The sequence below is a fragment of the Barbatula barbatula genome (assembly GCF_947034865.1).
Source record: "Barbatula barbatula genome assembly, chromosome: 1".
Taxonomy (NCBI): domain Eukaryota; kingdom Metazoa; phylum Chordata; class Actinopteri; order Cypriniformes; family Nemacheilidae; genus Barbatula; species Barbatula barbatula.
This window is the reverse complement of record NC_136766.1, coordinates 26,094,161-26,121,316: the sequence shown is the minus strand read 5'-3', so window position 1 is coordinate 26,121,316 and position 27,156 is coordinate 26,094,161. Positions and strand designations below refer to the sequence as shown.

General features: G+C 41.1%; 1 protein-coding gene across 1 annotated transcript in view; it reads left to right on the top strand.

Moving 5' to 3' along the window:
• Positions 1 to 25,784, top strand: part of efnb3b (ephrin-B3b) — a 56,258-nt gene extending 30,474 nt beyond the window's left edge. Inside the window, exons 2-5 of the mRNA XM_079467685.1 lie at positions 809 to 1,104; positions 17,743 to 17,835; positions 18,868 to 18,936; positions 22,149 to 25,784. Of these exons, the coding sequence (XP_079323811.1) occupies positions 809 to 1,104; positions 17,743 to 17,835; positions 18,868 to 18,936; positions 22,149 to 22,570 (880 nt within the window). The 3' untranslated portion in view covers positions 22,571 to 25,784. The remainder of the gene's footprint in view (positions 1 to 808; positions 1,105 to 17,742; positions 17,836 to 18,867; positions 18,937 to 22,148) is intronic.
• The last annotated feature ends 1,372 nt before the right edge of the window (positions 25,785 to 27,156 follow it).

The window sequence follows — 27,156 nt, the reverse complement described above, 5'->3', positions numbered from 1 at the left end:
CACAGTTTCCCTTCAGAAACACAAGGCTCCGGGTGGGATTTGGATCCCATTCATTCTCATTAGAGACACTTGTTGAAGACACAAGAACAAAATATATTTCTGCCACAAAACCTTGAAGTCTCGGCACCTTTAGATGAATTACAGTGCAAAGCACTTTCATTAGATGGTTGAATAAACAGGAAGAGAGATACGATGTTGAAAGATGAATGAATACAAACGAAGAGCGTCAGTTTTTACCCGTAGAGAAGCTAAACATGATTTATTGGAGTGAGGTACGCAAACCCCAGGGGGCGCTTAAGTAGGTTCCAGGTACTTGGAAAGATTTCGATTTTGCTTTGTTAAATCTATAAAAAAGAAATTACGACTTTAAAAATTCAGGTCTGTCAGGGCTAGATTAGGATAATTTATCACGCATAATCTTCTGCGCTTCTCATTACTGCACAACAATACAATTGCAGATAAAACTGCCTGGAAGTGTCGACTTTGTCAAACACAAACAAGCTCAGGTGTGTCATTAAACATACCTGGCGAATCTGTTTTCATCCACAATATTGATTGTTTTTATTACAAAAGTGTATAGCGGCAATAACGGCCACTTGAACAATATTATTACTAATACTAAATGTATAACTAGTATGTAAAATAGAGTTAGCAGCATGTTTTTACCTTTAAAAGGCACTATCCTTATAGCCAGTATTTCAATGTTACTATCTTATTACGCTACGCATATAACCAAAATATGTGTCAGGTATTTCATGGTCGTAGTATATTTGTTTTTAATTGCAATCATTTTTTGTTTCCTATCCAGGTTTAGTGCCGATGAGGGTTACATCCTCTACCCTCAGATCGGCGACCGCTTGGACCTCATCTGTCCAGCATCAGAGCCCCCGGGTCCACGAGCCCCCGCAGAATACGAGTACTATAAACTATACCTGGTGTCGTCACGGGACCAGGCGGACAGGTGTGAAGTGACTGGTGCTCCCAACCTGCTCCTCACCTGCGATAAACCCAACAGCGACATGCGTTTCACTATCAAGTTTCAGGAGTACTCGCCCAACCTGTGGGGCCACGAATTTAAAACAAATCAGGACTATTTCATCATCGGTGAGTGTTCATATGCTTGTCATTACGACTCACTGACGCACATCAAAACATTTGATTATTTTGACTTTTCGTTTCTGCAAGAATGTTTTGATTGTCATGGACTCAAAGACGTGCAAGTGCGCTTGTGTTTATTATGTCAGGCTTTGTACATTTATTCGGCGTCCTCTCTTGTTTATTGTTTTAATTGTTTTTTCCATGCTGTGGGAACGAATTGCATGATGGTATTTTACCAAGGGGGATATTTTGGGTTTGTTTTTAATTCAGGCTAGTGCGTTCTCAATGAAGTGATGGTCCTCCGTCAGGATTTGGCTGATTGTGAGTTTATCGAATGGAACCATCTCGATTTGGGTCGCGTTACTACGGGTTGTTTTTAAAACAACGCACGGTAGCGTGGAGGGATAGAGGCCAACTCAAGCGGAAGTCTGTCAACATCAACACTTGACAAAAAAGATTAGAAACAGAAGAGCGCCGGATGTTCAGTAGCAGATGCCCCAACATGCTTAAACCCATAACATGCAATAGACTTCAAACATGTTTGGCATGTTTGCTATGTTTTCCAGAGACAAGGAACATTATTCCAAAGACACTAAATGATTGTTTTTGGAATAATGTGCAGTGTCAAATAACACATCATGTCAGTATTAAAAATCATAATTTCTATAAAACGAGGGAAAAAATCTGTAATAAATATCTGTGAAAGCATGTGAGAGATGAGAATTATACATTTTTTCAGTGCATATCTTTCAGAAAACAGATAAAAAAAGGTCTTATCAGAGACTTTTCAAATAAAACATTCAACAGCAGTTGGCACTCATGACCCTGCGCTTATATTTTTGCGCTCGAGTATGGCATGCAAAGAGAGAGTGTGTGCGTATGAGTGTTATAAGTATGTGTGAAGGTGTGACGGGTGGGCCGACTCTAATATTAGCAGTCGCAGGTCTCCCAGACACCATGTCTCCATGATAAGAATCAAACCACGAGTTTCTTCACCTTCCACTGGCTCCTTAATGGGCAAACGAGCGAGTTTGCCGGTATGTGGTTGTCAGGTGGAATCCGGACCCTTTCCGTGTTCTGTGATGCTTTAACGCAGGCGTCACTGACACGCACATACACGAGCTTTATCATTGCTCCAACAGACCAGACGAATCGATCGACAGCCTGCGCCAGTCCTCGAACACAAGGTCAGAGGCACACACACTGCAGAGCAGAGGACGAGAGCGAAAAACCAACAAACAGCTGTGGATGCAGAGAAATCTGAAAAATGACGGAAGATGATTTTAGGATTTAATTTAGACTTTATGTGTATGTGCACATAGTGTATGTTTGATTTGCAATACTATTGTGTGTGTGCAGTTGTGTGTATCTCTACAGCCTCTGTGATGACCGGCTTATGATCGATTTTATGACAGAGCGGACATTTGATTTCTTATGTGTGTGATGGATTCTGACAGCTTCATGCACTTGTGTTGAAGCATGTGTGTGTGTGTGAGGCAATGTGTACATTGGAGACTTGCACCTTAGGGAGAATGGTAGTAATTAACCTACCTTAACATGTGTTCATTTATTCAGAATAGCTTAAATGAGCTGGAACAAGAGTGATTCATGAAAGAGAGAATGAGAGTGATTGAGAGAGAGAGAGAGAGAGAGAGAGAGACAGGTCATTATGGCTGCTGCAATCTTCTTGTCTAATTATCACAGAGGTCATAAAGACGCCCTTAGGTCAGTGTGTAACAGTGTTTACACACACACACACACACACACACACACACACACACACACACACACACACACACACACAAGAACAATTCACCCAAAATGTAAAAATGTTCAACCTCATGTCCTCATGCTTTTCTATCTTCTGGGAAACAAAAAGGAAACATTTTGAAGGGTATCAATTGTAGCTCTTGAATGTCATCCATACACACATTCACATTTGGCATATTTTGTTTTGAGATATGTTGTACAACTGTCCGACGAGTCTTGTATGACACGAGGCTGAATAAATCTTGACAGAGTTGTCATTTTGGGTGAACTGTTTCTTTAAATAAGAACTCTCTTCGCTTTGCAGTGATTCCAGTATCTGTCCTACACCAGAGTTGCTCACGAACACACACACACACACACACACACACACACACACACACACACACACACACACACACACATAGACTCGTCGCTGTCAGTCAGCATGAGGGATTTGGGGTACCTGACTGCGGAGCTGCTCTGGGCTCCTTATCGGCATGGCATTGCTGTGGCAGTGGACAGAGACAGATGGCTAACTGTCACTCAAACTGAAGAGGAAAAGAGGATGAGAGAACGAGAGAACCAGATGGACGGACTCGATTTTCGCTGTTTCTTTATCAAACAGCAGCTCAAAAACACACAGATGTCGAAATCTGAATCATGTTCACACGTGTGCTGCGACATGTTGTGAGCGTTTGTGAAATGTATGGTACCATATCTTTTAACAAATAAAGCGTTTTTTACTTGAGAATTGACATACAAAGACACAGAAAAGGAAGGACACTAAGAGAAGAAAAGAGACGGAGGGGCGGTCGAAGAGCAAAGGGCAGCGAGGGATTTCAAGAGATCAATGTTTGATGAATATTTGAACGTTTTAAAGCCCCCGACTGAAGTTTTTCCTTCTTACCGAGACAAAAGCTAACCACAAACACCAGGGAAATGAGAAGTAACCGAGAAACAGAGAGAGATTTGCCTATGGAGAGAGAGCTTTACTCTTGCCAACAACCTGTATGTTCTGCCAGCGGTTTTTGGCCGAGTTTTATCGGTGCACATCTGGCTTCTGTGAGCTGATTGGATCACAGTTTTAGCCAATCAGAGCACTTGGTGCCAGCGAAGAAAGAGCAATACCGTTCCCAGAATGTTGACCAGAATGGCTATAAACATTTGAGGAGTATCTTGTGAGGAAACCAACGCAAATACAGATGAACATGCGATGGCACGTTGACCGAGCCTGACAGAATGACTGATCAAATCATGTTAAATAAAAGTGATGTGACACGCGCGCACAAACACACAGACTAATGAATGGGACTACACATAGCGTGCGTGCGTGCGTGTGTGTGTGCACAAGTTTGGTAAACAAACATTGTAGCATCAGTTGTGGGAGACAGAGAGATGGAGATGATTTAGAGAAATGGATGAAGAGTATCTTAGTTAAGTGTGAATAAGAGAACGTGACTGTTTGCATCCAATTTAGGTCACAGAACACATAGTGCCGCCGTGTGTGCATGAAAGTGAGTATGTGCCCTGTGTGATGGCAATGTGTCATAGTGCTACTTTTTTGCAGTAATGAGTAATTTACTGTGTGTGCGTCTGTGTGTGTAAATGTGTGTGTTTGTGCGTGGATGGATAGGGCAGATACTCCCAAAAGGTCAGACAGAAAAAACACTAATTGGATTCCAACTAGTTAGCTATGTGTGATTCATTTAACACACACACACACACAAACAGCCTCTGCTCTCTCTCTGCAGTTGCAGACAAAGCCGACATTGTGCCTCTTTCTGCTGAGGAACCACTTGTGGAGGGATGTGTTTCCCGGGAAGGGTGGGTGTGGGGGTGCTGGACTTATCCAAGGCACACCATGCCATTGACCTTTGACATCACCTCATTGAGTCAAATGCAGCAACACAACTACATAGCTGCAATTTGATGTGCAAGATCACGCAAACATGACCCGTTAATAGCAATAATGAACAGGGAGCACACACACGCAGCTGCCAGACCAATGCCGTGTGTGTGTGTGTGTGTGTGTAAATTATCCTTCTGGCATTCATTCTCACACAGACTTATACAAACACACACACGAAACACTGATCCTATCACACGATCACCACACACACCCAAAAAATCACACACAGGCTTACGTTGTAAATCTCCCTAGATCATCTATTCATCAAACACACACACTTTTTGAGTAAACAGGACTTTAGCCTGCAAAGAGGATGTTTACTGTGTGTGGAGGGAGATTAAAGGGTTGAGGTGGGATTGGGGTTGGCCAGTTGTCCACAAGATATCTGGAGGGGAGAAGAGACAGCGTATCGTGTCACTAAAACTCACCGAAGGGGTGGTTAGAAAATGGAGAAAATTCTTTATAAAATCAAAAATGTATTTAAACACACACTCGGGAGGGGAACGGGAAGAAATGTAACAGTTCTGCATCAGGTTTCATTTCAGAAGTCCATGTTTTTATGAGCACTTTTGTGGGAGCTGCTTTGTGGTTGATTCATTTGTGAGTCTTCTCATAAGAACCCGCTCATGAGAGTCATTCATTCATGAATTTGACTACACCCTGGGGTTCATTTTGTTTATAGTGACACGAAATGGCAAACATATGAATTTGAGGTATAAATACATCATTTTAATGGACCTTTAAGTTTGACAGATAGTCAAAACTAAAATGCTGCAAAGGCAAATGTGTGTGTTAATTGATCTCTTTGCTTTTATTGATCTGTTTTGTCTTAGACCGATTCAAAGGAGGTGCAATGCATATGACACTTTTTAAGTATTTCAGTACAATAAAAAAGAATTAACAGTATAGAACTTCACAAATATCTTAAGGCTCTAAAATAATAAAAAAAATTACTTTCATAATTGCAAAATTTCTATAAGTATTTAAAAAAATATCTGATTCTCAATCGCTTTTTGTGGCACACACACGCACCCTCTGTGGACGTATTCATCTAACTGTTCATTTGGCTGCCTTCAATCGGCTCTCATTTGTTGTTCCATTTCCCTCCAGATCTTCATCCACTCATCTGTCACTTAGATAAATCTTTAATCTCCGTTTATTTATTTTCTTTAATGCTAGTGTATCCAGCACAGAGGAGATTCTTTCCTCGTCTGACCTTTGCTGACGTCTGTCTTTATTTCTTTCACGTTTTGGTCCCTTTTTTCCATTTTGGCAGATTTTTCATTCTGCCGTGCTTGATGCCAAAGCCATAATTCACCAAGCACGCAGACTGCCTTGCCAAGATTTTAATAATCATTAAAAGCGCAAAACCACACTGGCGTTTTCAAGCTTGTGCGTATGTGTGTTTGTATCTGTAACTAATCGTTTCTCTGCCGCTTTGGAACCGTTTTGTAAAGCTCGCTGATAACAGGTTCAGAGTTCTCCGGCGGTATTATACCATGTCTACACTGAGAGCAAGTGATGCAAGACAACTTGAACTCGAACGTAATAATCAGTTACACTGCAAGTGTGGGAAGTCACTCCCGTTTGATCATGAAAGTCTTCGCTCCCATGGCTAGACTTGTGACTGTTGGCGTAAAGTGTGTTTGACTCTTATTCAAGTATCATAGCCAAGTATCGCCCACTTAGACGGGAAGTCAAAATCAAATATAACCCAGAGAGCAGAGCGAAACATACAGATGTGCTTTGGCGCATTTCTTTGCTGTTATGAAGCCTGTCAATCCAGTAAATACTTCATCCACAGAAGCACATTTTAGGAGGCTAAGAATTTCTAAACACCCTGAATATTGCCAAATTCTTTGAGACATCTAACTAGGTTGCCTGGTAGGTCAGGAAAGCTTCAGATGATCTGTGGTGTAGGTGTGCTGTGTGTGGCTGACACTATTTCCATTACAGTTACAGCAAAGTGCACAATCTAAAAAAATCTAGACACAATATTCTGTATTAATATGAAGGAATTTTCCGTATTCACTTTTTACAGTTGTTTGACCTGTAATTTATATTTTGCACGGCATTAAATTAGATTTACGGGCATTAACGGAAATGCCCGTAAAATAAAGGGAAAATGCACTGGTGATTTTCTGCCACGGTGCAGACTTTCTTACAAGCAACATGACCAACAACACGTTTGACTACTACTTGACTATCTTTTTTTGTCACTTGGAAACAAAGGGGTCGTGTAATTGACATTGAAAAGACCTGTCGCATGAGTCCCGTGTCTGTTGTGATGACCAAAGCTGTCTGCCGTGTAAGCAAATGAAAGAAAATATGAAAATCGAATCACGGAACCCTAATGTCACCTCAGACGGGGCGGATTAGATCAACCAGCATTTAAAAACAAGACATCGCCGCAGTGCGTCCTGTCCTGTGGGTTAATAGGCTCTTCTACCGACTAATGAGCTCTTTTGAGTGCTAATATTGCATCCATATATTTACAGCTGTGTGAACAAGCTTATTAATATGGAATAGAAGATGCAGAAGATGGAGTCTCAGCTGGGTTTGTGCCACCGCACCTTCTGCTCAATGTGTGTGGAGTCTGTTCCTCCCCTCTGAAACCAGAATTGTAATGCATGCAATTAAGGAGTCTAATTAGGGTAATTAATTCTGTGGGAGAGAGGAACCCAACACTCCTCCATTCACGGTTATAGATCCGCCTTAATCCCTGTGCCCTACACTCGGAACACAAAGCTGCCTCAGATAATGGGGGCCAGCGACTGTGTGTGTGTTCATCTAGCGTCTTCTCGCAAGCGAACAGCCTGCTCTCAAACTCGACGGGTCTAGAATCGGGCGAGGAAAATGAACGGAAAAAGAAACGGTATGAAAGAGCTGTGCCAGAACCTGTTTCCCAGGGTGTAGGGCGATTCGCGAGTCGACCCTTTCAATGTTTTAGGTGATCCGATTCGCAAACTCATTCGTAAATGACTCAACTAGGAAGAACCTAGTTCATTTTCAAGCTGTTTAAAATGTATCTTTGTGGCGACATTTGGTTCAAACCAGCACACGCTGACACATTTCAATTGTAGTTGCGTTGGTCCTCAGCCACGTTTGCTTGAGAGGATGGCGTTCCCCCAAAATGCCGCGGGCATTTCTTAAGCTTATCACTGGCACTTACGAAATGCCCGCGTCATTTGGGGGAACGCCATCCTTCACAGATAACGGAAGTTAGACATTATCGTTAATAAAGTTGCCAATATGGATATTTCGCTTTAACAAACGCATCGATTCACTTTAAAATATCTGTATTAACCCGACGGAGGTGCGTGGAGCAGTTCTTTGATCGATGGGTGAACTTTCTGGAGCTTCAAAATCTCGTCTATTATTCACTCCTATTCTAAAGCTCGGAAGACCAAGGATACGTGGTATTACCACTCCGTCTACATTATTCTGAAAGAATAAACTCTATATACAAATAGGATTTTTTTTTCGGTGAGTAAAACAATTACATTTTGGGTGAAATACCCCTTTAAAAACAACACGGCTTTGGAAAAGCTTGAGTAAGTGATTTAACAAACCGAGCAAAAATCATCCACTCTCTTTCTGTCTGTCTGTCTCTCACACACTCAAACTATTCCAACCCGTCTCCTTCCAGTCATCCAAACCCTCTTCCTCTATTTCGTAGAACAAACAGACACCAGAAAGCACGCACACTCACACATACCAATCTACAGACCAAACAAACAAACCTTCATTAAACAAATGTTCTTATACAAACCAATATACACGCATATCGCACTTATCACCTTTCTCACAATCCATCATCTCTATTTTCACTGATCTTTTCTGTCCATCTCCCTCTTTTTCATTCCCCCTCCGTCAATCCCTGGAGCCCTGTGCAGGCACAGATGTCACGATGCATTATTTCAACCTGCAACCTCCCATGTTTCTCCCGTTTCCCCATCTCTCCGTTTTCATCTCGTTCTCTTTTTCCGCATGTCATTTCATCCCTCAGACTTTTTTTCCCCAGTTGATATTAATATTTGCCGTTGTGCACATTTTGCATACTCAAATTTTGAAGGGAAAGCATAAGAGAGGGCGACCATTTTGTCTCTCTCTTTCTCTCTCTCTCCACACACATATGCACGCACGGTCAGTGAATTATGGTTGGCCCTTGAATCTGTCCAGCCCTAAAGTACTCCAGATGTTGGCGTGTGTGTGTGTGTATGTGCTGTTCTGGCTGCTCTGTCAAACAGAAGGGCCAAAGTGAATTGAAGACTTGCAAAAGTGTTTTCTTTCTGTGTGTGTGTTTAGAGACCTTGTTCCGTGTTTGGCTTATAGGCACACGCAGGCACGCAGACACACACATTGCTGTCAGTGTACTTACAGTGTTCTGCTTCCTTTCATTAGAACCTGTAATTAAAACGACAGTGAAATGTGATTACAGTCTTTAAGAGGTTCCACTCCGTTCAATACACACTGAGACCACTTTAGCTGTCTCCGCATGCGTTTTCGGCCAAACTCTCTCTTGTTTGCCGTTTGGCTTTGATATGACCCAGAAATTCAGAGTCCGCAAGAATCCTTCTTCCCGAACTCCTTTGTTTTTCTCATATTTTCTCGGTCTCTCACTCTCCGGCTTCTTTCCTTATATAGCAACCCCCTCCTCTTTATCTCTCCTTCTTTCTCCCTCTCACTTTCTTTCACTGAATGCCATCTCCATCCTCCCTTCAGACCATTGACCCACTTCCCGCTTTTCATTTCATCCTTCTCCCTCTCTCGGCAAACACACTTTTGTCCTTCACCTCGACAACTTGTTCGTCTCCGCTCTTCAAGTAAAAGTTGTCCAGAGGGCAAACAAATGTTGTGGCGGCGTTGCGTCAGCAGCGCGTCAATGTTGTGTTTCGTGCGGGTAAACTAATTTAGCAAGCGGACAAGTGTGCGGAGCGGTGGGTCAGGGTGGAGCGGAGGCTGATTATGTCATCAACCTGTCTGCTCCTAGATGGGAGGAAGAAAGAGATTGAGTTTTACTCAAGGGATGACTTGAAAGGTGTGGAAATGTGTTTGTGCTTTTCCCTTGGGTGGCGAGAGGCTAAACTAAAACAACTTTAAAATGGACACTGAGCTAAAAGGGGCATCCACTCAAAAAACGATCAACAGAACGAGTGAAGGGAAGAAACGGGGGGATAAAGATGTGCGTGCAGAGGACATATAGATATCTAGATCACACGTATACATCTTTAGCATTTATCATACTGTACAACACACACTTTTGTCCTTGTGTCTGCATATTATAAAGATCTGGCTGCGCAGAAACAAGCGTAGAATGTTAAATGCCGTCTTTCTCATTTCTTTCTTTAATTAAAATTCATTGGCGGTTTAGGTTCATACAAATATGAGTCATCCAGTTTGAACTGAACCCAGACAGTTTAACAGAGATATCCAGACACAAACTTCAGTATGCACAGAATGGATGCACACTCATCCGCATGTGTAAACACACACACACACTGCACTCAAACACTGTTGCCCACAGCCATGACCCAGTTAGGTTGGATGTCCTTCCTCTATTCTGACCCACATCTCCTCACCGCCAGTCCGTCACTTTGTCAAAATTACGAAAGAGCTGTGACGTCCTTACAGCACTCAGTAACCCGCACCGTAACCCGGTGCGACCCGAGTATCCTGCAGAGCTGCAAATCTCATGCACTGCTTCACCCGCAGTCACGGAGATATGGGGCTTTTAGAAAGTGCGATGTGTCTGGATCTTTTGGTAGCACTTATTCATTCATATGTATATTGCTTAAAGGAGCTCAAAGCCATAATACAAAATTCTATATTTAATTATGTTGTTCCAAACACGTATGACTTACTTTTTTTCTTAAAACACCAAAAGGAGATAATTTCATGAAAATCCTCTCAGGTAAATTCATTACAATTTCAGAACATTATTATTACTCACTTAGATTTATGCATTTTGCGGATGCTTTTATCCAAAGTCACTTACAAAGGCACGTTCATGCTATAACTTTTTTTGAGTGTGTTTTTTCAGTGGGATTCAAACCGCGGCTGACGCAACATGATACCAGTTGAGCTACAGGAGCACACATGAAAATTCATCATGCCACCCATACTGTATACTAAAACAAATCTTAAATCAAATAAGGCCTCTGTTTTATTGGTTCTTCTGTGATTCGTGACTAAATATGATATGACTGCTAGTCACAAGATAGTGAAGAACCAATGAGGTTTATTGTTATCTTTATGCCACCATATGTTAAGCCACGTATATGTACTTGTATTATTTGTACTATTTGTTTTGAAAAAGCCATTTTCTCCAAGCCCTGTTGAAAAAAACTAGCATATGCCGGTTAGGTGGGTTTTGAAGCATGGTAGCTGGTTTGCATATGCTGTTTTTATCAACAGGGAGGACATAAAAAATGGCATATTTTTTTACGTCTTTGTTTGTGTTCAGTAAAGAAAGAAACTCATACACATGGGGCGGCAACTTTCATTTTTAAATGAACTATTTGTTTAATAAGCACCCAACCAATTTCACATAATCTTCACTTGTGAAGAAGTAGTATTGCAAAATGCTTTATCTGTTTCCATGTGCATTTGCTCATTGACGTTTCATTGTTTGCCTATTGTTTCATAGATGTATAGTGGAAGTGTATAGACTGAAAATCATTAGGAAATGATTGTATAACAATATACTGTTCACATAAGCACCAGCGTTCAATGTGTAACTCCTGCACCAGGGCTGCTTCTTCTCAAAGTTCTCTCAGATTTAAACTTTGTTCTGTTACTTTATATATATCTAATGAAATGCATTTAGAGATTGTATATTCAATACAGTAGATCCACAGCTGATGTAAAGTCCAGCTTGATTTAACAGCCTAAATAGGATTAAAGCTGCCTGATCTCATTACACGAGCCACCAGATGTTTTATTTGTTTATGTTCTTATTTCCAGACTCATTTAAACTCATATCCACCTTATCTCAGATAAAAGGATGAGAGATTTCTCAGATAATCTCTCTCTCTCTCTCTCTCTCTCTCTCTCTCTCTCTCTCTCTCTCTCTCTCTCTCTCTCTCTCTCTCTCTCTCTCTCTCTCTCTCTCTTACTGACCTCTGCTCTTATAAGCTGCTTCCTTCTCTTGGACACTTGCTCTGTGGACTTTTTATTTGTGTAGTGGGTTTACTCATACAGACTGATGAGCTGGCAGCCGGGGGTATATTTAAGATGGAATGGTTAAGAGGTCAGGTGGGTTAAAGTCTCTGTAGTGGTTTTTAATCCCGTCTGGTATGACTTCAGTGCCAGTCAACTCAGAATACTCCACCATAAGACACATTTATAGTAACACAGCTTTAATGGGCTACAACGCCAGTTTAGAAAAGAACATGATTTTAATTTCAACAAATCAACTGGTGGGTTTTCCAAATGACTAGTCAAGGAATCGTTTTTAACAGAGAAGCTCTGTATAATTCGTTTGGGTTCACGACAACCTGATTGTATGCAGTTCATATCTACAAAAGAAGTGTTTCCGCACTCTTAAAGAGCGAGACGGCGCAATACCGAAGGAATCCGAATTGGATAACATGCATGTTTCGCATTGAGTGACTGTAAGGGTCTGCTTTCGTGTATTCCGTGTTTCTTGCTTGTCTGTGGCCTGGCCCCTCTGAGGAAAACTGGCAGCCATGTGCCGGCCCCGGGGGTCGAAAGAGGGACACCATAATTTGTTTGGATGGATAGAAACATGAATAACTGGCTAAAAAATGAAAATGTCATTGAGCACATAGAAAAGATCGACCTCGGAGAGTGCTCGCATCTGTGTGCGCACGTAGGGGGGGGAGGCTATTAAATATACATTCTCATATGTCATTTATGTTTTAAACATATTTGGTTTTGACATCTGTGTTCTAGTGTTACATTGTGTGTATGCGAGTTTTCATCTGGGATGTTATGAGCTGCAATTATGCACCATTGCCAAGACTGTCAGTGTGATATACTCATACCTGCCTCAAGAGAGTCCTTAATCTGTCCTGGTTGTGCACGCTCACACACGCGGTCTAATGTTAGCCTGTAGGCTTTCCAATGAGCTTCTATATTACACATGTACGTAATGAATACAACTTCATAATGTAAGCAAAGTCCTGCAGGATATATTACATCATGAGTCGTCTACAGAGAACAGTGTTCTCAGCCTGTTGTGCCTTTACTCTATATAACCTCACAATTGTGACTGTCCACAAACATTGGGACAAAAACATTTACCAATGTGCTTTCAAAACCTACATAAATTTCTCCATAAGCAACCATTTTCTCGTGTTTCAACGGTTACAAGCTTCAATTCCACCTCGCAGGAACATAGCATTTAAGGAAAACATTATAATTGTGTAATTACGTCGGCTGTAAGCCTTATTAATCTTTTTGCTCGTTCTCCAATGCCTCTCTCCTATAGCTGTCAGCACTCTCTTAATTGTTTATAAGAGCTCAGTTAATGGCTTAAATCAACCGTACCAACGTGTTACTTCTGAATTACCGAGTCTTATTTCGTTTCAGGAAATATGAAGTGTGAGCCAACGGGCGAAATAGTTGGCTGAGGAGAGCAGTCCCGATTTTAGTTCACAGTCCAGTTCCGTACTGGAAAAACACATCGTATTTCACACAAACAGTCCACACACTGAGTTTGAACTTATTCTATGTAACACAAAACGTATTTTAGCGTAATGTTTATTTTTAGTGTTCATGTCCCACTGTAATGGGTTTAATCCTGGCATGGGTACACTCTTGAAAAAGGTGGTTCAAAAGGTTCTTCGATGCCACAGAAGAACCCTTTGGTTCCATAAAGAACCTTTAACATCTGAAGAACCTTTCAGTTTTACGTTCTTTGTGGCAAAAAAGGTTCAGATCATAAAAAAGTAAGAAAGAGATGGTTCTTTTAAGCACCTTTATTTTTAAAGCGGCCCTAACTCAAACAGTTTCTTTATATCTCATGTTAATCTTGAGTACTGACAGAATAGTATCACACCCTTCAAATATCCGCGAGTCTTTAGTTTGATCACATTTATAAAAGACAGATACAGCTGTATGATTATTTCATGCGATGCGTGTGGGGGGGCATGCCGTGTGCTTTTTCAAGGGAGAATTGTCCAGTAAGCGACTAAGAAAAGTTGTTACCTAACGATTTTTCATGTTCTAAAAAAACGTTTCGAAACCTGTACGAACACTGGGGGAGTGTATTGAGCACAGAAATACTACTTAATATGTTGAGCATGAGAAAAGACAACAGGTTTAACCCCATAAAGAAGACAGAATGCATGACACAAAGTTGCACCACCCCTTTCAGAGTGTAACATACTGATCCAGGAATGCTGAAAACTTATACATTAAAGTATAAGTTCACACAAAAATGAACATTCTGTAAGCATTTACATTTCAAACCTGTTTGACTTTCTTCTTCTGCAGAACACAGGAGAAGATATTTTGAAGAAAGTTGGTAACCGAATACCGCCGGCACCCATTCACTTCCGTTGTATGCACATAAAACCAATGCAAGTCACAATTTACATACATTCTTCAAAATATCTTCTTTTGGGTTCTGCGAAAGAAACAAGGTCATACAGGTTGACAACAGAGTTAGTAAATGGTAACAGCATTTTTATTGTTGGGTGAACTATGACTTAAAATACTGTATCCCACATGCATACAGTACATGTAAATGTTATGGTAATGTTTGTAATCTGATATGTGAAAATGTATAGATTTTCCTTCAGAGGAGGATCACTTTTCCAGGTACATTAACATATTTGTCTGTAGGTGGCAACTATACGTGCACACCAAAGGGAAAATATTTTATTTTTGCTCATGACGCAAGTTAAATGATGAAATATATTTTGCACAGACAGGGTTGTTAAACAGTACTATCTATCTCACTCTAATGGGGTGTTACAATCTTGTCAATGTGACATTTGTATATTTTGAACTTGACTGGCTGATAGCTTGCACTGTAAACTTACTGCAAAACATTTCTTTTACACATTGAGAGACAAGTTCAATATTACATATGGTGATGATATTTATATAAATGTAACATATGAGGTAAAAAGCCAATTGTTTGAAAAAATATTTTTTATATTTATTACAGACTGCATTGCTACACATACATTAAGGACAAATGCACACAGCTTTCTCTTATTCTTATAAATACACACACACATAAAAGAACTGCCATAGCCGTGGGATAGTGCCCACACATAACACACACACACACACACACACACACACACACACGTCTGACTGACTTACGCTTTATCACCGTCATTAGTGTGACAAGAGGCATCCCAGAACCCCTTAACATAAACACATGCGTGGGAGACACGCACACACACAGCCTCCTCAGCTCCATTTGTTTGCTGTTTTGTTCACTAAATTGCTCTTTTGGCCCTGATACTTCTGTCTTTTTTATCAGGTCTTCTCTCTTGAATCTTTTTGACACTCAGCGGCTCACTCTATTTTAACACAAGAGCAATGCAGGATTTTATTCTTATCCTGGGCAAAGGGGTACAAACGCACACGCTCACAGACATGCTCTGATGTAAATGAAATGGGCTTGTCTGAGATTTGTGTGCTCATGTAGGTTGCTGTGTATTTCGAAGAACGAATGACTGAAATGGTTCTTCATTTCTTCTGCTGTCTGTTTCATTCAGCTCTTGTTGTTTTTGGGACAGTAGAGAAGCTCCCTCTGTGGACGCCATCCTCCATTTCTCCTCGTTCCTCTATCACTGCTCATCATTGTCTCAATTACTCATCCTGGCATCTTCCTTCCTCTCTTCCTCGCGCTCACCCTGTCTTTTCTCTCTCATTTTTCTATAAGGAGAGCTACAGTACAGATTTGCTTCTCATACAGTAGTTTTCTTGTCTTTTTCACTCGAAGATCTTGCGGTATTTCTAAATGTTAATGGGGTCATATGGTGCGAATGCATGTTTTTCTGTGTCTTACGTATTAGAATTGCAAAATTGCAACGATTTAAGTGTCGGAACAAAAGATGCGTTCCATCTAAAATCGAATGCTCAACCAAATCTGCCTGAAACGCCTTGTTTTACCACACCTCCAGAAATCCACGTTAGTTCGTGGTATGATTTCACTAAGACCGCCCAAATTCATACGCAAGTAAGGTGGCCGTATAACTGCTTTGGAACCTGATGTTCCAAATATGGTAAGAGGCGTTACTATTTCGTCACACGCGTGCAGGATTCAACCAATCACTACGCACTGGTTAATTGGCCAATCGTAGCACACCTTGAGCGATGAGCTTTGTAAACAATCTCAGAGAGGCAAGTGGAGATACAAACATGCACTGTATGTGGAAAATACAGTGTTATTGAACCTTGAATCGTGTAAACACATTGCATTACATTTAAATAACGATAATATTCGTTTTAGCCGTGTCATATGACCCCTTTAAGACTCTCTCTTTCTCTTCCAGTCTGTTTTGTGTTGTCCACTCACACTTAAGGTCTGTCCATCACTTCTTATCACCTCTCTTCTCAATCACGTGAGCAACAGCTTGTCAAAGACCATCAGTGTCACTCGTTGTACTCTCTTGCTCTTTCTTTCCGTCTTTAAAATGTCTCGAAATATGTTGGTTTAAATTCTGCTGCCGATTGGTGTTTTGTTTTTGTAAAATAAAGACATGCCGTACAAAAGTCCAGTTAAGACCAACCGAGAGCGACAGATCAACATAAAGGAATAAAAAAAGAAGGACATTACACAAGGGTTAAAACGGAGGTGTGTGTGTGTCTCACTTCCATTTCATTTCTGTCTCTCACGCCATCCCTCAGTAAATAAGATCTGGCACTCTCACTTACATCAGGTCATTATCTCTCTCTCTCTCTCTCTCTCACTCTCGCTCTCTCATTTAAGACGGCCAGACCATATTACCAAGGACAAGCTGTCCTGTTCTGTGTCTGGCCCACATGAAACCAGCCGCTCTCTGCTCCCGCCCACATACATGTCGCATGATGTCCACCTGTAGCCCACTTCATATCAGGAGCGCCCATTGCTGGTTCACATAGACCCATGTAGGTCCTCAGTATAATTTATCGGGATCCTGTCAGTATTTGTGAAGGAAATGAAAATGGGTCCTGGAGTGAGTGTGTGTTTGAGCGATGGATGCAGTTTTTAGGAGATGTTGGATGTTAAATGACCTCCTCTGGGACTGGAAATTAGGCCTCATTAGGACTGTACCGTGGTGCGGTGACATTTGTATGCGTTAATCCATATTAGATCAAATATCTGTGCAGAATGTCAGTGGGAATTATTATTGCTACAATACCAGATTAACTCAGCCGTGTGAGTCTGTGGGCATATGCAACGGCATGCTGCCCTACTAGAAGTGCAGTTGTTGCAGTATGCACACCATGTACAGTATGCAACTTATGTATGCTTTACTTTCTATATCCCATGCATACACGATGATGGAAATGTACCTAAATATACAGTAAATGGTTCTATTAATGCAATGAACTGCCTCAATTCCTTTAAAAAGCATGTTACACGTTTACATCATCATCTGATTTGATGCTCGAATGCTGTTTTTACACATGACTGGGAAAAAAAGGCAAAATAATAAGGCAATAACCGCACTTCACTTGCTGAATTTAACATGCAAAGTGATGAGGTCATGTGTCTGTTTACAAGGTTTAGCGTAGTGTTTTACATACTTTTTCACAGAAAACAGCAGAGTACGGCACAGTTCGAGCTAAATCAGTATCCGTTGCAAACATTTTGGCCTTTATTCAAAGATTAAGGGATTGAGAAACTTGCGTTCCCACCTGAGCACTACGGCTCAATATGTCAAAGCATGTGAACTAACCACTAAGCCCGGGCTATGATCTGAACTCTTTATATATATGAGAGAACACCATTGTGAACAGCCCCTCCAATATGTGTATGAAATAATAAGTAATCAGAAATCTTTCTTTTACAGCTACTTCAGATGGGACCCGTCCGGGGCTGGAGAGCATGAGAGGAGGAGTTTGTGCTACACAGGGCATGAAGGTTGTGCTGAAAGTGGGACAGAGTGAGTAACACACAAACACAAACACACACACTTGGCAGCAGACAAAGCCAGAGGGTCGGTCACCTAAAACAGTTACGGATGTTGGATTTGCTGAAACAGGCTCAGTAAAGAGTTTCTTTTAGTGGCACACATGACCAGCCTCATGACCAATAGCTTTTGTTAGCACACAAACACTGTCGGCCCTGTTAGTTTTCATTATTAAACGAAACGCAGGAAACAGCGGCAAGTGAATCCCAACAGACTGTGCACACAACTCCATGAGCCATAACTGTACACACACACACACACACACACACACACACACACTCGTATCTGTCTAGTGTGTGTCGAGTCATTATCAGTTATACCGATCACACAATCGCTTCTACACTGTTGAATGCGAGTGGATTCACCCCATCTCAAAGACTATAAAGCATTTTATTGTTTTTCTTCCCTCGCTGACGCCTTTTCCCATCCTGAGTTATGAATTCGAATTTTTTTGACTATTATTGACAACACTGTCTCTCTCGCTCGCTCGCTCGCTTGCTCCGTGTGTGTGGGTCTTTCGCTGTCTGGCTGTCTCTCACTCTAGTTGTTATCTGCTGTGTGGCTGAAAGGTCACGTCTGTTTTGTTTGTCATCTAAATAAAAGCCGTTTCGGTCAGAGATTTCTGATGAGATACGTCTGCACACACACAGGCTGTCATGGCATTTTGACAAGCGTGGCAGCTAGCTATAAGCTTAGAGGTGGCTGTCTGCGTATATGAAAAATCTTTCTAAGCGTGCGTAATGATTACATCATCTCAGCATCACCAGCGAGGGCCCCTGACAGCATTATGAATCCTTTCAAAGAGTTCATATTTGAGAGTTTTTCCTGAAGGTTGACTTTCTTGCACCAAATCGAGTTTTCATGACCCTTTTACACCTTTATTAGACCCTTGAAATAAATGTCGACAAATTTGTTTCCAAGTTGCGTAACAAATGCTGTTTGCTCTTTCAATGTTGTGAACTAAACCATCATTATAACTAAACCATCCCTCTTGTTTGTCCTTAGATCCATATGGCCTCCCACCCAAGTCCCCCAAACCTGACTCAGCGGGCCGTATCAACAACCCGAATTCAGGTATTCACAGCTTCCTACAGTATCAGTCGAGGACATAAATGTTTCATCCTAAACAGACAGAACATTAAAGACAGAACTGAACTAACCGAAGGAACAAGGGAAGGAAACGACAGATGGATGGAGACAAACAGCCGTCTTGGCGCTCTGCTTCTTTTTGATATATTCCACCCTTCTGTTTGTTTTCTACTCATGCTCCTTCTTTTATATCTCTTTTCGCCCATTCTGCGTCTTCTTCGGAGGCCCGGGGGCCGTGAGCTGGAGGCAGTGCGGTGGGGTAATGGCCGCACGGGGAAAGATAAAGAATGAGAGGAGGAGAGAGCCGCCGTTACTGAGACTTATTAGTTTAGCGGTCCGGGTTTAGTCGGTCCTGAGAGGAAGAAAGACACAGAAAATTGGTGGGGGGGGAGGAGCGAGATTATTGTAGAATACGAAAATTACTCAGGTTCACTGTTTGCTCGGGTGTGACGTCTGGGGGTTTGAAACGGGTGGCTTGTGTCATTTCTTTGACATACGTGCATACGCAAAATAAAGAAATCAGCTCATTTTATATCTGAGGTTCACAATCAAATTTAGAGAAAAGAAGATGTTTGAGAGATAGGATGGGGTGAGGGAGGTGGAGGTGGGTTGGAGGGGTGCTGCAGGTCATTACGAGCACAATAACCCGGACAGTCATTGAGACACGGAGCGAAGGAGGAGGTGGAGGAAGAGAGAGGGATGGAGAAAGGAAACGAGAGGAATTGTGTCAAGAATAATGATGGGCCAATTGAGAACGCCTGCAGACAGATCCCTGTATTTCCGCCCGTTCCGGTGCTCGCCGGGGGCTCTCGTTGTCTCCCGTGGAGATCAGAACAGCACACACTTATATACACACACACACTGAAACATCAGCTGGTTCCACAAGTTAGCACAATGGTCATTTGTTTTAGGTCTTGCATGTAATGTGCAATGAAGCCATTATACATTCCGAATACCAATGAGACAGTTTGTCTCCAAAAAGAAATAGTTTGACTTTCTTCCTTGAAACACAGAAGTGTACGCTATTAATGTTCAACTTAATATAACAAAGAACCGTGACCAGTTACTGGAACACAACATATTCCGAGTCTCCTGCCTCCATCATATGATACATTTATATAAGGATAAGCCTGAAATCAAATTCATTCACTAAAACCCTTTTACTCCAGCTCTCAAATCTCACTGGCACATGTACATGTTTAAAAACGGCTCACTGAGACCCGTCAATGACACACGGTGTTATGTATGGAAACAACAGTGTGAGCGTTCCCCCGAATTTCTCTGTTTATGTTCCACAGAAGAAAGTCTGAGGGGTTTGGAACAACATTACATAAATGATGAGATAATATTTATTCTTCGGTGAACTATAGCTTTAATAATATGAAGTATTATAGCACGATAACCCACTTGTAATATTGACCATGCTGCGGTTACCGAGCACATCTGTATTGGAGGTTTTGTACATCATGTTGAAGAGCTCAATCAAACCACAGCGTTTAGATTGGCTTTCATTTCCCCTGCGAAATGCCTCCCACACTCCATAATCCTGTTATGTAAAGATAAATGACTAATATAGCCTCATAGATCCCACATCTATTAAAATGCTCTTTCTGCTCAGCTGTTGTTCATATAAGAGGCTAAAATACACAGTTCTAGCAGTTCTAGTTTGTAACGCTGTAGCACATTAACCATAGCTCAGGTTAACATGTGAAAATATTTATGACGTTTTTATTATAGGAAAAATAATGTTTAGAGCTAATTTCTCTCTCTTTATGTGTCCTAAACACAAGGTCCAGTGTATGAAATGGAGCAGCATCTAGCAGTGAGGTTGTCACGCCACCCCTCCCTTGCGAAGCACTACGGTGGCAGACCTAGGACTAAGATGTCTGCACGTTTTCACTTCTTAGCCGAAGGACATTACGCATTTACGAAACACGCTCTGTAGAGCAGCTTGTCCATTTAGGGCTACTGTAGAAACAACATGGCGAATTCCATGCAAGGGGACCCGCGGTGTATGTAGATAGAAATAGCTCATTCTACGGTGATAAAAGCATAACGCTTCATTATGTAAGGTCTTTACACACCTCTGAAGACATAGTTGTGTATATTATATTTTCATTTCTGGCAATAGATCATCCAAAAATGTGCACATTGGACCTTTACAGCTTAAATAAGCAAAAACTATTGAAGCTGTGAAAGTTGTAGTTCTATGACATTTCTCTGTTTATCTTAAATTGTCCACCGTAGCCTCATTATTATGAATTTAGGATTTATTTTAATGTAAAACAGTGAAGAAATTTAGAATATTATTGCAACCCAGCAAAAATGTTTTTAATTTGGTAACAAAAAATGTTAGATCACATCTGGACCGTTCCTAAATATGTTTTATTTTGTTTCACCGGCTTTAAAGCTGTCTAAACACTGAACAAAGTCTCACCTCACTTCCTCTATCTCCTAATCTTTATTTTTTTACGCTACGGTTTGCTGATCCTGGTTCACGTCTCCATTGCCAGACCACAGTATCCACTCGTGTGGCAGACCACGGCTTTAAGCCGTGTGTATTTTACACGTGTGCCAAAACACGCATGTTTGCCGAAACCCAATCCACCTTGACTAGTGTGAGCTGAGCCAGTGTGATCTGGTCAGTGAGTTCGTAGAAAAGTCCACCAGTCTACAATGTCTTCCAACTTTTATTCAAATTTCTGACAGTTTTAGTGAACAGGGCTCTAATTGGTTCAATTTGATCGGTTAAGGACATGAACAAGTGAAATCAAATTGCTAGATGACTGGCCCCATTTCATTTGTTCCATTTGATTGGTTAAAGACATTAACTAGGACATAGGATGGGGAGATAAATGAAGTGAGGCGATGTTGGAGGGCAGGATGAGGCGGCACTAATGAACTCAATACATCCGACAAATACTCATGTATGTGTCAAAGGCCGGTCCTCTGGGTTCACGCTCCAATACGGGAACAGGTTAAAGGTGGTCATCTCACTAATGGCCAAGTGCAAGACTTTGAAAAGTTTCTCTAATAAAATCCATTGGACTTCTGAACTGTAATAGCCTAGTGGAGACATCCATACATCCAAATATTGAGAATCTTCATGCATTTAATACGTGCTTAATGGTCTCTTTGGTGATTCACAAATGGTAAACTTTTCCATTTGTAAAACAAATCGTCTCTCTGTTTTGCAGGTACTGGAAACAACACACATCCCCGAATTCCCTCAAGAGGACCGGGTGGAGAGAACGGCCCTCTCCCTCCCTCCAACATCGCGGTTATCGCAGGGGCCGCCGGAGGTTCTGCCTTCCTCCTTCTCGTCACTGCCGTCATCTGCGTGGTGTGTTACCGACGACGACATGCCAAACATTCAGAATCGCACCACCCTCCCCTCTCCCTCTCGTCCTTGACCTCGCCCAAGCGAGGCTGTGGTGGGGGCGGAGGAAGTGGCAACAACAACGGATCAGAGCCTAGCGACATCATCATCCCTCTGCGGACTTCTGACTCCGCCTACTGCCCCCACTACGAGAAAGTCAGCGGGGACTATGGTCATCCGGTCTACATCGTACAGGAGATGCCCCCTCAGAGTCCGGCCAACATCTACTACAAAGTATGAGAACCGGAGACGACCTAAGCGACAACTACGATGACCACACCAACCTTAACTACTACCTAAATCCCGCCCCGCCGCCGCAGTCCTCCACGTGACTGCGGTAGTCCCTGTAGATCAGATCCTTTTACCTTCATACACATTTCTCCCATATAGTGACTGTTTGGGGCCGGGTGTGTGTTATCATTCCTTACAAGTCCCCCAACCTTCGGCCTTCTGTTAGAGAGAGGATGTCCTGATGCGAGGGCCTCCTCCTCTCTGACATCCCACCGGGAAAAGTTCTTAAAGCTAGAGAAGACCTCTTGGAGGGATTCAGCCAACTGAAAAAAAAAACATATAAACTCCTAGTTTCAATGGAGCACAAGCGTCAAAACTGTCTTTTCTGATGTACTCGCAAAAATACGAAAAAACGAACACTCAACTTGTCCAAACCTCGAAAACATTTTGAACTTTGACCTTGAATGCTACATTTACTCACAAATAGCAGTCTAGTTTGTGTTACTACTCCTCTGTAAGGGGGAGGGGCCATTGATTTAGCCAATCGTCGCACAGGGCTCCAGTCACGTGATGTGTGGACCCCCATGTGTTTGATTGGTGGAGTTGCAGTGGCTTGGAGAATCTTGTATATTTTAATAACTTGTGTATTTTGTGAGTGTGTAGGATAAATATTCCGACACTGCTGGTGAGCTTCAGTAAAACTTGCGAGTGTCTGTGTGGATGAGTGTGTGTCTGAGTACAGTGTATGTGTTAGCGTGAATATGGGCGCTTGATTGTTAGACTGTTTCAAAACCAAAACATAAAATATGAGCGAACATCAAAAATGTTTTTTTATTGCTTTCAAACACATAGATTATTATTATATATGAATACTCAGTAAAATAATTTTTAGAAAATGTTCATGTAAAGTTACACAGTTCCTTTGCTAGGCCTAATTTCTTTCTTCTTTTTTTTTATCGACATGTCGACCTCGTTTCTTTCCCTTTTGAGTTGTAAATTAATTTAATACTTTCATTCTGTTGCAGAAACCGAGTTTGTTTGGTTCTGTTTTCCACCCGATTCTTCTCTTTCCCAGGAGTCTCCTCCGCTCTACACATATATTTTTATAGCTCCTTGTACTCTGAAGTAGTTTTGAAGCTAGACCTCGTTTGTGAACGTGTTGAGGTAGAACAATCCGAGAGGTTTTTTTTATTCTTATTTTTTAAGATGCGTTTTTTTGAACAAAAAGAAATGGATGGGGTTCAATAAAAAGGATATGTACACCGCCTGATAGGCAGCGAAAACGGATGAGCACGAAACTTCTAGAAAGAGTAAAACTATGAAAGAATCGCACATTTAAAGACAAAAAATAGGGGAGGGAGAGACGGGAGGGGGATGAAAGAAGCCTGAAGCAGGATGGAGTGCGAGAGAAAGAGAGAGCGAGAGATGGGAAAGGTTTTTAATAAACTCATGGAAAAGCTCGTCTGAAGCGGTGAAGGAGGCAGATGTGAGCGGCTGTGTTCTGAGGTAGGAAAAGAGAGTCGGATGAGAGGGAAGAAAGAAGACGATTCTCTCAGATGGACAACAGGATAGATGGACACACAGAATTCCTCTTTTATAGACAAGCAGTGCTATTCTTTTGTTCACGTGAAGTGAAGTGGAAATATTTCAAGACTCATTTCAAATTCTCGAGGATCTCGGAAAACGTCTCGATATTATGCAGACGCTCGCTCGGAGAGAGATTCAATGGCACACAAAAAAGCTCTTGTAAAGAGAGCGCTTTTCATCTCGCGCACACACGTGCAAACCGAATACACAATCAAAAGCCATTCTGATTGGCCATATATGCTAGTTTCCGTAAAAATACTGTAATTAGCTACTCTTTCACACGCTATCTCTCCTTTCTCTCTCACTTATAATACTCTTTTAGTGCCAATGAAAATTGTTCGTGGGCCTGAAACATACTCTATGCAAGTACATTAACACTGGCACTCCTCAAGTTCGGTTTTAAGTGTTCTTGTGTTCCAAAATGCGTTTGGAAAAATGTTTTCTCAACTATCTTGTTTAAGGTTAAAGCCACATAAATTATAATAGACACGGCTTACGTTTGAAGGTTAGTTCCTTTGTTTAAATATGTGCTCGACACTACCACATCCTTTCAATTCAAGCATTTTGTACTTGTATGGACTATGTTTCTGGGCCTCAAGAGCTCGGATTGTGTCTCGTTGCACTGCCATTGTCACGGTATGTGTTTGTATGCGTGTTTTATCGTGGAAAACTGCAGTGCATAGACACAATTTATAACAAGCCATTTATTCCCCAAAATGTTGGTAGTCTTACTTTGCAGATGTGTTTTTGTGACTATGTTAAGACTGAACAATCGATTCAGGTTTTCAACCTGCCTATAGAAAGCTTAAATATTTGTCTCTTAAAAACATTTGGTTTGGTATCGCTCCGGTGCATCAAGACTGTGAGAAATAGTTTTTCTTGTCACATCGATGTTTTCTCTTGCATACAAAATTTGGATTTTGTTGATTTTGTCTTCAAATCTTCGAAAGTTGCCTAAAATGTGGAGGTGTTACGTTTGTTCGGCACTGTTGTACTTGTGGGCTGTTTCATACATATTTAAGTGTTCAATTTCCGATCATTTTCGGTTGAAAAGAAACAACACTCTGGACTTGGGTTACGTGTGCGTATGCGTGCAGTGTGTCTGAAAACACACGACCGGGAAGCCGCGGACATCGTTCATTGACAGACCGATGCGAAGGGGAGTGTTTGCAGACACTGTTGTGTTTGGATGAAACAGCTAGACACTCTCTGCCCACCACCGACTCTTTTTTAGGTCCTGTTTATCGAACATCTGGCCTCAAGAAAAGCTTCAACTTCTGTCATTTACATTGAGCAGCTCTTTGTGCACTTGCTTTCGCCACGAACGCTGGGCCCAGTAATCTGTACGCAGACAAAAGCGGGGACGAACCACAAAGTGTGTATTTTTGTAGAGAACGCTTCAGTGTGTGTACGTGTTTCTCTGTGCCAATAGCCAGCGGGTGGCGGCCATTTTAAAGACCTCCATTCCTCTCCAGTGATGTGTTCAGACGTTTGTAAAGCACCATGTTTGTGTGTGATGTTTTCTTTTTTGTGTCCACCCCCCCAGCACCACCACGACCCCTCTCTTGATTTCCCTCCTGCATACATGCCTTTTAAAAGGGTTAAACAACTAATACATTCCTTTGAAGAAATGTTGAATAAAAAACACAAAAAAAGGTTTAAGCTGCATTCTTTGATCTTGCAAGTGCTCTTCATTGTATGTGTGCTTGTGTGTTTGTATGCACAAAATAACGTGGTCCATTGAAATACAACAGAATGAGATAGATAAACCTTTTTATTTTTATTTTCACTCTGCTAGTTTCTGTTTTTTATCTTTTAAAATGTGATTATTTAGTTTCTCTTCACTGCTAGTGTGGCAACGAATGTCTTCTTTAAACACACAAAAAACCTCCAACTTTACCTTTCCTAATATTTATTTCATACTGAATGTCTCTCTTATTGCTTTTCTTTAGATCATGATATATGTTCCTGAAATGCCATTCAGTTGCCAAAGCAACCGTTTGCTTCTGGCAATAATTCTGCTTCTTTCAAAACTTTCAAAATCTGGTACCGATTGTCCCCGTGAGGTTGCCAGCACAGGCGATGTGGAGGTTAGAAGCATATTATCGTTTAGGGAGCATTTATGAAGGTCACCATTTTCTCATTGGTGTGACACGATTTAGATTAACAAAGAAAAATGGAAGGAAAGAGGGAGGAAACAAAATTTATAAAATGTCACCGATATTGTGTAATCATTTTTCCAAACATGCTCATGTTCAAATATGCTGTAACAACCCAAAGCAAAAAGTTGTATTTTCATAGGTTAGGAAATACAGTCCTTAGCTGACTTTAAAAAAAAAACATTAAGTTAGGTGAAATAAAATGAAGACATTATTTGACGAAAAGTGCAAATTGCTTGAAAATGTCAACCTTACCGTGATTTTTATTGTTTCAACCAACTGGTTTACAATGCTACCACAGATATCAACATTTGGTGGTTCAAATACCCATGTGAGGTCTCCCAAGTTTTTAAAGCATTTGTTTTAATTTTAGTGCATGGTTTTTCATTGTCAGGTAAGAGCCATTTTCAAGAATTTGATACATTTGTACAGCGAGACACTGTAAAAAGGTTCTTTCAAAATCTCTAGGGGAGACATTTTAGGAGAGATTGCTAGTGCCTTTATATAGGGAAAAGAATAAAGAAACAAGACTCTTCATCAAAAAGTTTAACTGAATAGCATTTTATGTCAACCGCATCTTTGTGATCCTAATTTAAAAACAAAATATTAAATATAGGCGTTCTTTTGTTTTTACTTATTTTTTATTACATTGTTTAATTGCACATATTATTCAATTTACCAACTTTGATATTATGATATTACCCTGCAAAACACAATAATTTTATTTCTTTTACGCTTTTAAATTTCTACAATTTAACAATAGTTCAGATTTTTGTTACCTCCATGTATACATGTTTGTGTACAGTACACGTTCAAATCTGTCATTTTAGTTCAAGTGTTTGTGGCTGT